This window comes from Musca domestica, unplaced genomic scaffold (assembly GCF_030504385.1).
Source record: "Musca domestica strain aabys unplaced genomic scaffold, Musca_domestica.polishedcontigs.V.1.1 46, whole genome shotgun sequence".
Lineage (NCBI taxonomy): Eukaryota > Metazoa > Arthropoda > Insecta > Diptera > Muscidae > Musca > Musca domestica.
The window spans coordinates 2,334,121-2,347,432 of record NW_026712336.1 but is presented as its reverse complement, the minus strand read 5'-3'; the positions used below and the strand labels follow the sequence as shown (position 1 = coordinate 2,347,432).

The window sequence follows — 13,312 nt, the reverse complement described above, 5'->3', positions numbered from 1 at the left end:
AAAACACCGAATGTAGCCGTTATATTGGGGTCTATACGACGACGTGGACCTGCGTAGGCAACTTTTGCCATAAACCATTACAATATTCAAATGCGAAACTTGAATACAATAATTCGGTGAATAATGTAGCTAAAATGATCACAATTCCGAACATTACCAACTTCGAATACGACATCTCAAACAATTTCGACGAGTATTGTACCTATAATCGTCAAAATTCCGAATATAGGGAGGTAATGATATATGGCGCCTATACGAAAACCTCGACCTGCATAGACAATTTTCGGTCACAGACTATAGTTTCCATTACGAACTCTAAATACGTAATTTGAAACTGCTACGGTGAATAATCAAAATACCGAATACCGAGCAGATTCCCATAAAATTCGAAATGATCCGGAATTTTCTTCAAACTTTGCACATCCAGTTATTTTTCAACATTAAGGAAATAAATAAAGAGAGAAAAGAGAAGGCCCAGTAACATGAGAGTTTATCTAGCCATGATATGCTTGCAGCAAACCTATGGATGACAATGAGATCTACATCTGAGAAAAACTTTAGAATTTTCATTTCCCACTTTCCGAACAACGTATGTCTCCTGCTTGATAATATGGGACATCTGTATAGTAGATATCTACCTTTTTATGGTCTCCACATAGTCTACTGTAGTCAGAACCACTGTTATCCCACCTTGAGGTCAGATATCTGACCCTGCAGTGGTCAGCCAATATGACCACCGAAATTTTTAGATTAAGCCCACTAATTGATAGAGGAGAGCAGTCCTTTCTCGCTAGATGGCCCTATATACCTTACAAACAGTTTCCAAACGTCATCTTCTACCAGCTTCTTTGATAAGAACATTTTTGAAGCGGCTAACATAACGTCTTATAGATGGTTAGGCAGTCTCATCATAAGACATACGTGAAATCGACGCATGCAGTCCACAATCGAGGCATTGCAATATTTCTAATAGCTAGGTGAGAAAATGGCCAAAAAATACGGGTCTTTTCCGTAAGGAAGGGAACTTTTTGTAAAAAATCTGTATATCCACTGTACGATAATTTGTCGCATTTATGTTTCTACGTCCTAGTCAATTAAAGTGGACTTTTTTTGGATGTTAAAAATATTATTCAAAGACTTTCCAGGAGCGCCCCTATCGTGAATTTAAACCCAATATTGTGGAATTTTAAGGAAAAAAGGAACTATTGCCTTAAAATCTTGGATTTTTATGCACTCAGCCTATATCATTTGATACGGCCAAAAATGCTTTATAAAAATAATGGTTTTAGACCCTAGGTCTCTTTCGACCAAATCCGTTTCAGGATATTTGTAGTCGATCTAAGCATGTCCGTCCGTCTATCTATCCTGCATCTTGCTGGCTGGTGCGCTCGATAACTCTCGATGGGAGTATCCTATTTAGTCCAAACTTGGTACATCGTAATATTATTATCAAACTTAGATCGAGTTCGGAGATGTACAATATCGGTTCACTGCTCCTGTTTCTTTAAAAAAAAGGAAAGGATCGTCCAAGTTTGCTCTAACTTTGCAAATAATAATATTTGTGTCAGTCATGCGAAAGTGGACAATATCGGTCAACTCCATCAAGAACTTCCCCCACAAAGGGTCAAAATTTGGGGAGTCCAATTTCTACCAACACAAGATCTTAATATTTACACCAGACTTGTGCCAGATACGAAATCGACAATATTCTATGGGTAATAGAAGGAATTCTTAAAATTTGAAAAAATTGGGCGGGGCCGACCACCTACCCTACACCACTTTGCTAATTTTGTAGAGCTCCACATAACAATTAAAAGATTTTGTGGGAGAATTTAATCATACACGCTATGATTATAATTATAATTTAAAGTTCAAAAAGTGCCGAAGCATTTGTATCTTTAAAATTCGGGCTTTTATTACCCACTTGGTGCAAAATTAATTTGAAATCAGATAAAGATATATATGGGAGCTATATTCAAATCTAAACCGATCTCGATAAAATTTGGCAAAGATATTTCTGAGCTGTATTTGATATATTTCCCCGAATATCGTTGTTACGGGGTGCATATTGCGACTGTGGGTAACAAAAATCGGTTGAACAATATATATATTGGAGCTATAGTTATATCTAAACTGATCTTCACCAAATTTGGCATACCAGCTTCTAGACTCAATTCGTCGCATGTGCCAAATTCCATCCCATTTGGTCGAATATTTTAGACGTTTGGTGTACAATAAGTAGTAAATCGGACGAAGTTATACATGGGAGCTATATCCAAATCTGAACCGATCTCGATAAAATTTAGCAAAGGTATTTCTGAGCTGTATTTCATATATTTTCCCAAATATTGTTGTTACAGAGTGCATATTACGCCTGCGGAGGAAAAAAATAACAAATCGGATGTACAATATATATGGGAGCTATAGCTATATCTGAACCGATTTCGATCAAATTTGGCATACCTTTTTTAGGCCTAATTTGGTTGTACGTGCAAAATTCCATACTATTCGGACTGATATTACACGTTATATATGGGAGCTATATCTAAATTTTGACCGATTATCTCCAATTTCAATAGGGTTCGTTCATCTCAATCGGATAATAAATGCGACCTGCATTTTGTTCACATGAATACATGGACAGACGGACTGACATGCATAAATCAACCCAGAAAGTGATATGGAGATCCTCAAAAGTAACTATGGGTCTACCTCGCTTCCTTCTCCATGTGACAATCAAATGCACAAAGACATAATACACTTACCACCATGTGGTGTAGGGTATAAAAACTTAAAAATGATTGGCTGTGCTTATAAATGAAGATACTAACCCAATTAGCAATTCTTTACCACCCCCAGACTTTATGAGTTTCAGAAAGGTACCATTTAATCAAAATGTGTTATAGTTATTGTGAGTAAACTAGTTGTGGGCATGAGGGTTAAAAAAATATTTATTACAAACCCTTCTTTATGGAAAGCAAAAGTCTCCACTATTTCCTTGTCAAATTGTAAATAATAAGAATAAGCGCAACTGAGTAAAGCATATCTTTAGGGGTAGATTTTAAATACATCAATTTAGTATAGTATACCAAATTGTGAATGTTTCCAGTTTGGTAGGAAAATACTAGAACCCTAAAGCCGGAGATCAATAATATGTATATTGAATTTAATTTTATTTTATTTTGACATTACTTTTACTTTGTTCAAGAAAAGAAGCTCCGTATGTAAGAAAGAAGAATTTTAGTATTTGGGCACAAGAAACACGCGATCAAACACTGAAAAGTTAATGCAACCAAAATTAGGGTGCCCAGAGGCCTTATTGCGAAACAGATCAAAGAGTTGACATTTTGTTATCTGGCTATGTTGAAAGAACTATTGTCAAAAAAATTAAGAGGATGATACTGACAATATTTGGTTTCAACAGGACGGTGCTACGTGCCATACAGCCGAGGCTACACTCGATTTATTGGGCCCTAGTTTTGAAGATCGCATTATCAGCAGAGCTGATGTCGGTTAGCCACTTCGGGGCTGCGACTTCACACCGTTGGACTCTTATTGTGGCGTATCGTCAAAGATAGGTGTTACGCCGATAATCCAGAGACAATTGACGTTTTAACAGATAATATTCGTGAAGCCTTTATCGGAATACAGATGCATACATAAAAAATTGAACCGATCGTGTAGACTACTGATAGGCCAGCCGAGGCTGTCATTTGAATGAACTTCCTTTCAATTGTTAACCGAAATAACTATTCATAAAATCTGCCTTTAACGCTTCTTAAAAATAAATAAATAAAAAAAATACCGGTCGAAAAATACCGCTAAAATGAAAACCTTTATAAGGGGGCTATACGAAGACGTGGTGCTGAATAAGTAATTCCGGCGAATAATGTCGCTAATATCATCAAAATACCAAATAAAGGTAGGTACTGTTGTATACTATACTAAGACGTGGACCTGCATAGACAATTTACAGCCATACGTTGTAGTACCCTATACGAACTTCAAAAACGAAATTTAACGCAATTCCGGTAAATTATGTTGCGAAAATTCTCTTCCAGGGAGCAAATTACTCACAAAGAACTCCTTGTGTAGAATTTCAGACATTTCCATTAAAAAATGTGTCGAAAATCATGAAAATGCCGAATATCGGGGTGTACAGTTATATGGGGGCCATTTGATATCGTCAACCGATATAGCCCATCTTCGAACTTGACCTGCCTGCACACAAAAGACTGATCTATGCGAAATTGTATCTTTCTATCTCAATGTATCTCGCGATTACAACAGACGGACAGCTCTAAATCGCCTTAGAATTTTACGCTGATCATGAATATATATACTTTGTTGAGTCCAAAACTATTATTTCGATGAGTTACAAACGGGATGACGAACTTAATATACCCTCCATACTATATATGGTGGAGGGTATAAAAATAAACAAATAAAAAACAAGTAAGCAAAGGCTATAGTCGTGCGGGGCCGACCATGTGATACCCTACAACACTACAATATGTTAGAAGCACCCTTATGTCCAAGTCCATTTTGGAAGATTTCGCTTTTGAAATTTTGTCATGGAGCACTGCCCAGATATTGCCCTTACCATTTTGACCAGGGACATTTGCGCACTCCGTTGTTTTTTTTTTCACACAAAAGTAGTAGTCCATTCTACCCGCTGTCCTTTGGTTTATATTTGCGACCTTATAACGGCTGCAAAATCAGGAACATTTTTAGTGGTTGGTCCATTTCAACCCCTAAATATATTGCGGTCAACTTTGAAAACAACAGCTCTTCTGAGCCTAACTTTACCCTTGTGAAAGTTTTCGTGAAGATTGGACGATAATTGCAAACTGTATATAATAACCCCAACCCGTGTTGTAAGGTGAACACATTTTACAAAATGTACATATCAATATTATAAGTCAAATTGAAAAAATCGCATGCGATAAAAAATATGAAAAAATAAAAATATGTCACAAAATGCTACAAAATCTATAATAACACCATTATTGGCACATTTTTATGCGATTTTTTTAAATTTTATTCTCTTATGCCAAGAGGGAATTCTAAATTGACAAAATTTGTCAAATTCGGTCCAGCCATTCTTGAGATATAAGCATTTTAGCTAACATCCCCTTCCTTTGTATATACACATTGAACATATTTCGCTATATATAACCGATATATTTACTATCGGCATCTAAGTAACGGTCAGGATTGACCTGTTCGTCTATTTGTGATTTCGTTGAGATTAAAAATATTCGCGGTTGAATGGAAAATTTGATTTTATTTAACACCAGTGTCATGGCCTTTTCACCCACTAAATATTACCCGATTACCATCAAAATTGGAAGACTTCTGCCCAGCCATAAGCTTTAGCCACATGCTATCTTCCGCGTCGATTGGTCTATAACTGCAAAATCAGAAAATTTATCAGTATTTGGTCCATTTCAACCCCTAAATATTATGAGATCATCTCCAAAAGAAATAGGGTTCTATTCTGACCCTAGCCCCTCCTCCATTCTAAATTTCGTGAAGATCGGGCCATAATTGCGACCTGTAGAGTGATTACAAATTAACATGGACAGACGGACAGACGGACGGACGGACATACATGGCTAGATCGACTCAGCTCGGCGAGATATGGGAAACCAATATTTCGAGGTGTTACATAATTTTTGGCCCAATCAAACTTATAATACCCCCAACACATACTGTTGTTGGGTATAATAAAAAAAAATAATTTGCAAAACCTGTAGGTTCATTATTTAATCTCAGTTCAGAGAAGGTTTCATAAGATTTCCACCTTAATATTCATCCGGTATGCTGGAATTTATTATATCAGCTTCACTAAGATGTGGATAAAATTTAGCACATCATGTTATTTATTTTAGACTTAGATGTGATATGGACAACATTAGCGGCGGCCTTTCGTTAGCTCCGCCACAAAAGGTCCGGATTAAATATTACTTCATTTTATAAATGTATAAACGGGAATTCATTGTTTTGGACTTTTTTCTTACATAGTTTTAGCATTGTGCTTAATTTTTGCCGAGTCGCTTAGGGAGTGTATACTAGACTGCTGGACTTTCAAATACATAAATAATTTCATAATGATATGTGGTTTCATATTAAATTGGATATATTTTACTATAATTAAATTAACCATTTTAAATTAATTAACCATTTTTTTTTCAACAATAAGACTGATTTTCATGTAGAATAATTATATTATTTTTTTCGCCAAAAAATAACATGTTCTGTAATTTAATTTAATTAAATAATTTAATTCCTATTATTTTCCATTGTCATTGTCAGTAGGTATTTAAACAGAATGATTTGGCTTGAATATTATCATTAAATTTCACAACTTGCAACAATGAAAGTTCTAATTTACCAAATTGGTCTATTGGCCATAATATTGGCCACTGTGGAATTAACACAGGTAAGGATGATATATTCCAAATCACACAATTTCTAAAAAAAATGTATCCCTTATAAAACTTCCAGGCCATGGACAGCAAAGAACTGGAAGAAAAGGCCAAAAAGATTGGCGCAGAGTGCGTCAAGGAATCGGGCATCAGTGGCGATGAGAGTAATCTCATTATGGCCGATGATTTGGAAAAGATCGATGAGAAGAAATTCACCGATAAAATGAAATGTTACATGTTGTGTTTCTACAAGAAGTTGGGAATTGTCAATGCTGATGGCAAACCGAATGTGGCACCCTTGATTGCCTTCATGGAGGAGCGTTATGACCACAATAAGGCTAAGGTCAAACCGGCCATTACCAAATGTGGCAGCATCAAGGACGCCAATCAATGCGAACAGGTGTTCAAATTTGAACGTTGCATTGCACAGGCGATTGAAGGCTGAGGACAGCGGCATTAAAAGTGAATTGAAAATATCGCAAGCAATTTTAAAATTAGATTTTTTAGCACATATTAATTATAATGGTATAATTTGGAAAATAATTCGGAAATTTTTGGAAAAACTTTTAAATAAAATTGTCTAACAAAATTCGAAAAAAAGTCTTTGTAATACAAGCATTGATAGATCAACAAATTTGATTCTATATAGATTGGGTGTCACTAAGGTTGATGCAATAGATATAAAACAAGTAATAAATTATCCGTCAGTTTTAAGAAGAAAATATTATTTCTCAAAAATGTGAAATAATTGTCCGTCATTCTTCAAGATCTAATGTCAAAATGAAACATACAGCGTGAGATGAAAACACTACAGAATGCTGGCATTTCTAAGCCACTCGTCCGGCAGCTGATAGCTCATTATATTATTTACAACGTTCAAAAGCATTTTGGTGAGAATTTTCCGGAAAAAAGTAATTCGTGATGGAATTCAAGCGTGATAGTGTGATTTCTTTATTTTTGGCTATTAAACCACAAGTGGCTATCGGAAGAAAACAGCAACATCAGCAGAAATCGTTCGAACAGTAAAGAAGCGACTTGATCGAAACCCGCGTCGCAGTAGCCGAAAAATGGCTCGTGAGCTGAACATATCGCAATATTCCATTCGGCAAATATTGAAAAATGAGCTCGGGGTAAAACCATTGAAATTCCAAAAAATGCAAGAACTTACACCGCAACCGCAACAGAAAGAAAATAGACTCAAAAGAGCTAAAGAGTTGCTTGGCTTGGCCGAAAGTGGTGAACTGCCTAATTTGGATTTCTCGGTCTCCGATGAGAAAACATTCGTTGTCCAGCAGTTTGTAAACAAACAACATCATCATGTTTACTTGCCACAGTGGTCAGATGAAAATGTGCACCTTCGGTTTGCCACCAGAAATCAAGCGCCGGTCATGGTCGCTCTCCGCTCGTATTGCGAAAGTATTCTGGAGGATGCATTAAAGCCTTGGGCAAGCAAACAGTTTGCCAAAGACCTTGAACATTCCAACAGGACTCAGCACCATCGCATTCAGCACGCGCCACCCAAGAATGGTTACAAAATGAGGTTCCTCGCTTCATTTCCAGCGCACAATGGCCACCAAAATCTCTGGATACCAATTGATGGACTATTGTGTCTGGATTATTTTGGAAAGCAAGGTTGGCACTAAAAAATACTTAAGTGTCGATCACCTCAAACAAGCTCTTCGCCGGGAATGGACTGAAATACCGCAGGGCAACATTCGGGCAGCGTGTGACGGTTTCATTGTGCGTTTGAAGACCATAATTCGTGCCTAAGGTTACCAATTCGAACAGTTCTAAAATTTTATGCTATTTCCGAAATTATTTGCTTACGTTCAGAAAAATTAAAAAAATGTAAAAATTATGGCGTTTGACTGTTTGTTTTTTATCGCACCCTTTGTACTGTACACGAAAAGTACTAAATTGTACCAGATTTGATATAAAATGTTAATGAAGAGCTAGAATTCCGAATGTTTGGGATGTTGAGTTACCACTGTGAGTGTGTAGCTATTAGATATATACGAAAAGTAAAAAGTACTGGATTTGGTATTTTTGGATGAATTGTATGATGTAGACAATGGAATTGTATGATGTAGACAATGTTTTGTTTGTTTTTTTTTTTTTTTATAGTACTCGGAATGTACTAATAGATTGTAGAAACTGTGGGTGTGTACACCCTACACCACATAGTTTTAAAGGTATTGTGTCTTTGATTGTAAAGTGGAGAAGGAAGCGAGATCAACCAATAGTTACTTCAGAAAATCTTCATAGAATAACTTTCTGAGTCGGTGCATATGCACGGAGTGAGTATGTCCGTCCCTCCGTCTGTCCATTTATTTTCGAGAACAAAATCCAGGTCGCAATTATTATCCGATTGAGATGTCATTTTCCAAATAATATTTGTTTGGCCCAAGGATAAACCCTGTTGAAATTGATTAGAATCGGTTCAAATTTAGATATAGCTCCCATATATATTTTCATCCGATTTCGGGTTAATTGTGCACCAAATGACCAATATCAGTCCAAATGATCTGAATTTTGGCACATCAGACCAATGCTATCCTAGAAACAAGAACATCGAATTTGATGGAAAACTGTTCAGATATAACTATGGCTTCCATATATATGTTTCATCCGATATGGGGTTTTAGGTCCCTCACATGCATAATATGAACTCCACAACAATGATATTTGAAACCAGATATTGAAACACCTTTATTTGTGTTTTTCGTAGTTTCTGCGTTGGGCGTCAATGAACAGATTTGCTTCGCAAATTGTACATGAATAAAGCAGCGCTGCTCAAGAAAAATATCTCTCTCCAGTCAAATTTCTCTTTGCTTATTTAAATCAAGAACAAAACAGTGTTAATTCTTTTTTATTTATACAAATATTTTTACCCATTTGCTTTATAAATTATTTAGGAAAGCATTTATGTTTAAAAATAATTAAATGGAATTGTAAAATATAAAGAAAAACAAAATGTTAATTTTCTCTTAAATTATCTCTTTTTTCGGCCCTTGTTCTAGAACACGGTTTTGAGCAGGGCTGAATACAGACACACCAAGATACAAGTATTTTCTTTGTTAACGCTCACATCAATCTTATCTGATGGTTACGATGTAACAGTTAGAATGGAGATCGTTGTATGAGTACTACTTTATTCTTGCTCCAATGTAACATTATAGAATGTAGATCGCTGTATGAGTGATTTATTGAAATTCATTCTTACTTAGGTTCTATGTTTGAGAAGCGAAACTGTCGTCTAGAACGCAGTTATTTAATAACGTAATAGCTAAGTTGTTTGTAATAGTACTAATTTGAATAGAATTCAAGGTTGCATAATTTGGGTTTATATATAAATATATAAAAAAAACTCCAGAAATACATTTGCCAAATTCCATCGATATCGATTCAGATTTGGATATAGCTTCGACCCAAATTGTTAAATTGTTATATCAACCCAAATTGGATAGATTTTTGCTCATTCAACTCAATTTACTCTGGAAGCAAAGGCAACATTTATTGAATATAGAACAATCTTCGAAAAAAACATTTCATTCTTTTTTTTTTTTTTTTTTGAATTGTATGTGTTTTTTTAAAAACCCGCCTACAGCACTTAAAAAATTCCCCTTTAAATCTACAAATTAGGAGTAATCACTATATGGAGCCGGATTTGTATGAAAATTGTGGCCGGAATCTCGGAAATGCCGAAAGTAAAATGGATTAAATGTTTTGACATGGCATTTAGAAATTCAGTAGTACATGGCGTGTTACGGCCGTGCTATGGCTCCGAAGACTACAACTAAGATGTACTACATTCTCTGATATGGTATTTGGAAAAGGTAAGTTAAAATTTCGTTTCTTGGGGTACTTAAAGATGTAAAGTGATGTCTTATGGTGCTTGTCTGTAGAGTAAGTTCTTATATTTGGAATGTGGGTTGTTGCTTATGCCCTCTGTATATAATTTCTGGAAGTGATTTTCGGAATTAAAAATTTTTCCGGTCGTATGAAAATTTTGAAATTTTGGCTCATGGCTCATTTCACTTTCTGAATATCAAATGATTGGTCTATAAAAGTGACTTCATAATCAGCAAAATGGTCCGTTTTTGGTTCAGTTCACCCCTTTAGAATTTGGCTATCATCTTCCCCAACGATAGGCATCTTTTATGACCTAACGGACGGACACACCTAGCTTTATCGACTCAGCTCAGATCGAAGGTCTAGGACTATAATTTTGTATCACTCTTTTTGACCCAAGCCAACTTATAATACCCCAACACATAAAGTGGTTCAAGTCAAAGCCTATATCAATTCATAACAAATTCTCTAATTAACAATGTAATCTTTGTGAACTATCACCGTCTGGAGTTCCAGACAAATAAATCTCAGCGACAAATAAAAAAGCGGATGAAATAAGAAAACGTAAAAATTTTTTGTAACTCGAGTAGAACCATATAAAAAAAGTTCATTACAAATTGGCTAGCTTTCCAAATACAATTTATTGAACACCCCAGCATATCAATTATGCTGTACACCATGTAATTAATTGAAAATATTTTTTACAACGAAACTCCACATCAATTTTGGTATTTAAACAGCGTGAATTTGCTGAAATGTCATCATTCATACATTTTCACAACTTACAACAATGAAAGCTGTCATTGGTCTCTTTGCTCTATTAGCCACATTGATGGCCCTTGTCGAATTAACACAGGTAAGGGAGATCACAATGGATTTGAAATCATAGTGGAATATTTTCAACATTAATAATTCAAAATTATTTTCAGGCCATGGACAAAAAAGAACTCGAGGAAAAGGTTAAAAAACTTGGAGCCGAATGCGCCAAGGAAGTGGGAATTAGTGACGATGAAATGAAACTTTTCATAGCCAATCAATCGAAGGCAATCGATGAAAGGAAATTTACGGATAAAATGAAATGTTACATGCTGTGCTGGTACAAGAAAATCGGAATTTTCGATGCTGATGGTAAACCAAAAATTGCCGAAATTATCAAGTTTTTCGAAGAGCGTTATCACAGCAAAAAGGATAAGGTGAAGCCGGCTTTGAATAAATGCGCCTCGATAAAGGAGGATAATATGTGTGAGCATGTCTTCAAATTTGAGAGGTGTGTTGCCAAAGCTATTGAGGGATAAGCAGGAAGGCGCTGTGTTGGATGTATGGTGGATGAGAGGATAAGTGGAAGGATAAAGGACCTCAGTAATGTTCATTTAAGTAAGGGCATATTTTTGTGTAAAACATAAAAAAGCGCTTTGTATCATTTTTTTCTGAACTATATGAAGTCAAAATCGAAAATAAATAAATTTTTTATAAGAATTTAATTTGTTTTACTAGAAATGATATTAATTCATTTTTATTATTATTATTTTTTTTTTTGAGTGGACCAAATTTTTCTGTCTAATATCTGCATATATAAAACAAGTAAAAAAGCTATAAGTTCGGTCGGGCCGAACTTTGAGTACCCTCCACCATTTGGTGCAAATTTGTAAATTTTCAAAAAAAGAAACAGTAAAGAAGGCCTTAAAGTCGGGCGGAGCCGACTTTATGATACCCTACACCACTTTGCTAATTTAGTAGAACTCCGCAAAACAATTAAAAGTTTTTATGAGATAATTCACTCATACACGCTATGATTATAATTATAATTTAAAGTTCAAAGGACTAAATATGCCGAAGCATTTGTATCTTTTAAATTCGGACTTGTATTGCCCATTTGGTGCACAATTAATTTGAAATCGGATAAAGATATATATATATGGGAGCTATATCCAAATCGGAACCGATCTCGATAAAATTTGGCAAAGATATTTCTGAGCTGTATTTGATATATTTCCCTGAATAACGTTGTTACGAAGTGCATATAATGGCTGTGGGTAACAAATATAACAAATCGGATGAACAGTATATATGGGAGCTATAGCTATATCTGAACCGATCTTCACCAAATTTGACATACTAGCTTCTACTTTCAATTCGGTCGTAAGTGCCAAATTCCATCCCATTTGGACGCATATCAGACGTTTCGTGCACAATAAAATGTAAATCGGACGAAGTTATATATGGGAGCTATATCCAAATCTGAACCGATCTCGATAAAATTTAGCAAATGTATTTCTGAGCTGTATCTAATATATTTCCTCAAAATTTTGTTGTTACAGAGTGCATATTACGGCTGCGGGGGGACAAAAATAACAAATCGGATGAACAATATATATGGGTGCTATACCTATATCTGAACCGATTTCGATCAAATTTGGCATACTTATTTTCAGGCCTAATTTGGTTGTATGTGCAAAATTCCATACTATTCGGGCTGATATTACACGTTTGGTGGCTAATTAAAGGCAAATCGGACGGAGATATATATGGGAGCTATATCTAAATTTTGACCGATTATCTCCAATTTCAATAGGGTTCGTCCTTGGGCCACACAAATGATTTGTACAAAATTTCAACTGGATAGGGCAATAAATGCGAACTGTACTTTGTTTACAAAAATACATGGACAGACGGACAGACGGACAGACGGACGGACGGACATGCATAAATCGACTCAGAATGTGAATCTTAAAAATATCGAATGTAGCCGTATATTAGGTTCTATACGACGACGTGGACCAGCATAGGCAACTTTTGTGACAAGCTATTACAATATTCAAATGCGAAAGTTGAAAAAAATCTGTTTATAATGTAGCTTAAATCATCAAAATACCGAATATAGGGAGGTACAGACAATTTTCTGGTGTAGGCTGTAGTATCCATTACGAACTTCAAATAGAAAATGTGAAATAATTCCGGTAAAAAATGTCGCTAAAATTATTAAAATACCGAATATCGGGGGTTCCGTTATATAGGGGCTATACGAAGAC

General features: G+C 35.4%; 2 protein-coding genes across 2 annotated transcripts; both read left to right on the top strand.

Annotated features, from left to right (window-relative positions):
- Positions 1-6,364: 6,364 nt before the first annotated feature.
- LOC101891543 (uncharacterized) lies at positions 6,365-6,995 on the top strand. The gene is made up of 2 exons (XM_005188710.4): positions 6,365-6,445; positions 6,511-6,995. The coding sequence occupies exons 1-2, from the start codon at positions 6,380-6,382 to the stop codon at positions 6,874-6,876; spliced, it is 432 nt and encodes a 143-aa protein (XP_005188767.1). The 5' UTR covers positions 6,365-6,379; the 3' UTR covers positions 6,877-6,995.
- A 3,954-nt stretch (positions 6,996-10,949) lies between these two features.
- LOC101891367 (uncharacterized) lies at positions 10,950-11,578 on the top strand. The gene is made up of 2 exons (XM_059127560.1): positions 10,950-10,963; positions 11,173-11,578. The coding sequence occupies exons 1-2, from the start codon at positions 10,950-10,952 to the stop codon at positions 11,576-11,578; spliced, it is 420 nt and encodes a 139-aa protein (XP_058983543.1).
- The last annotated feature ends 1,734 nt before the right edge of the window (positions 11,579-13,312 follow it).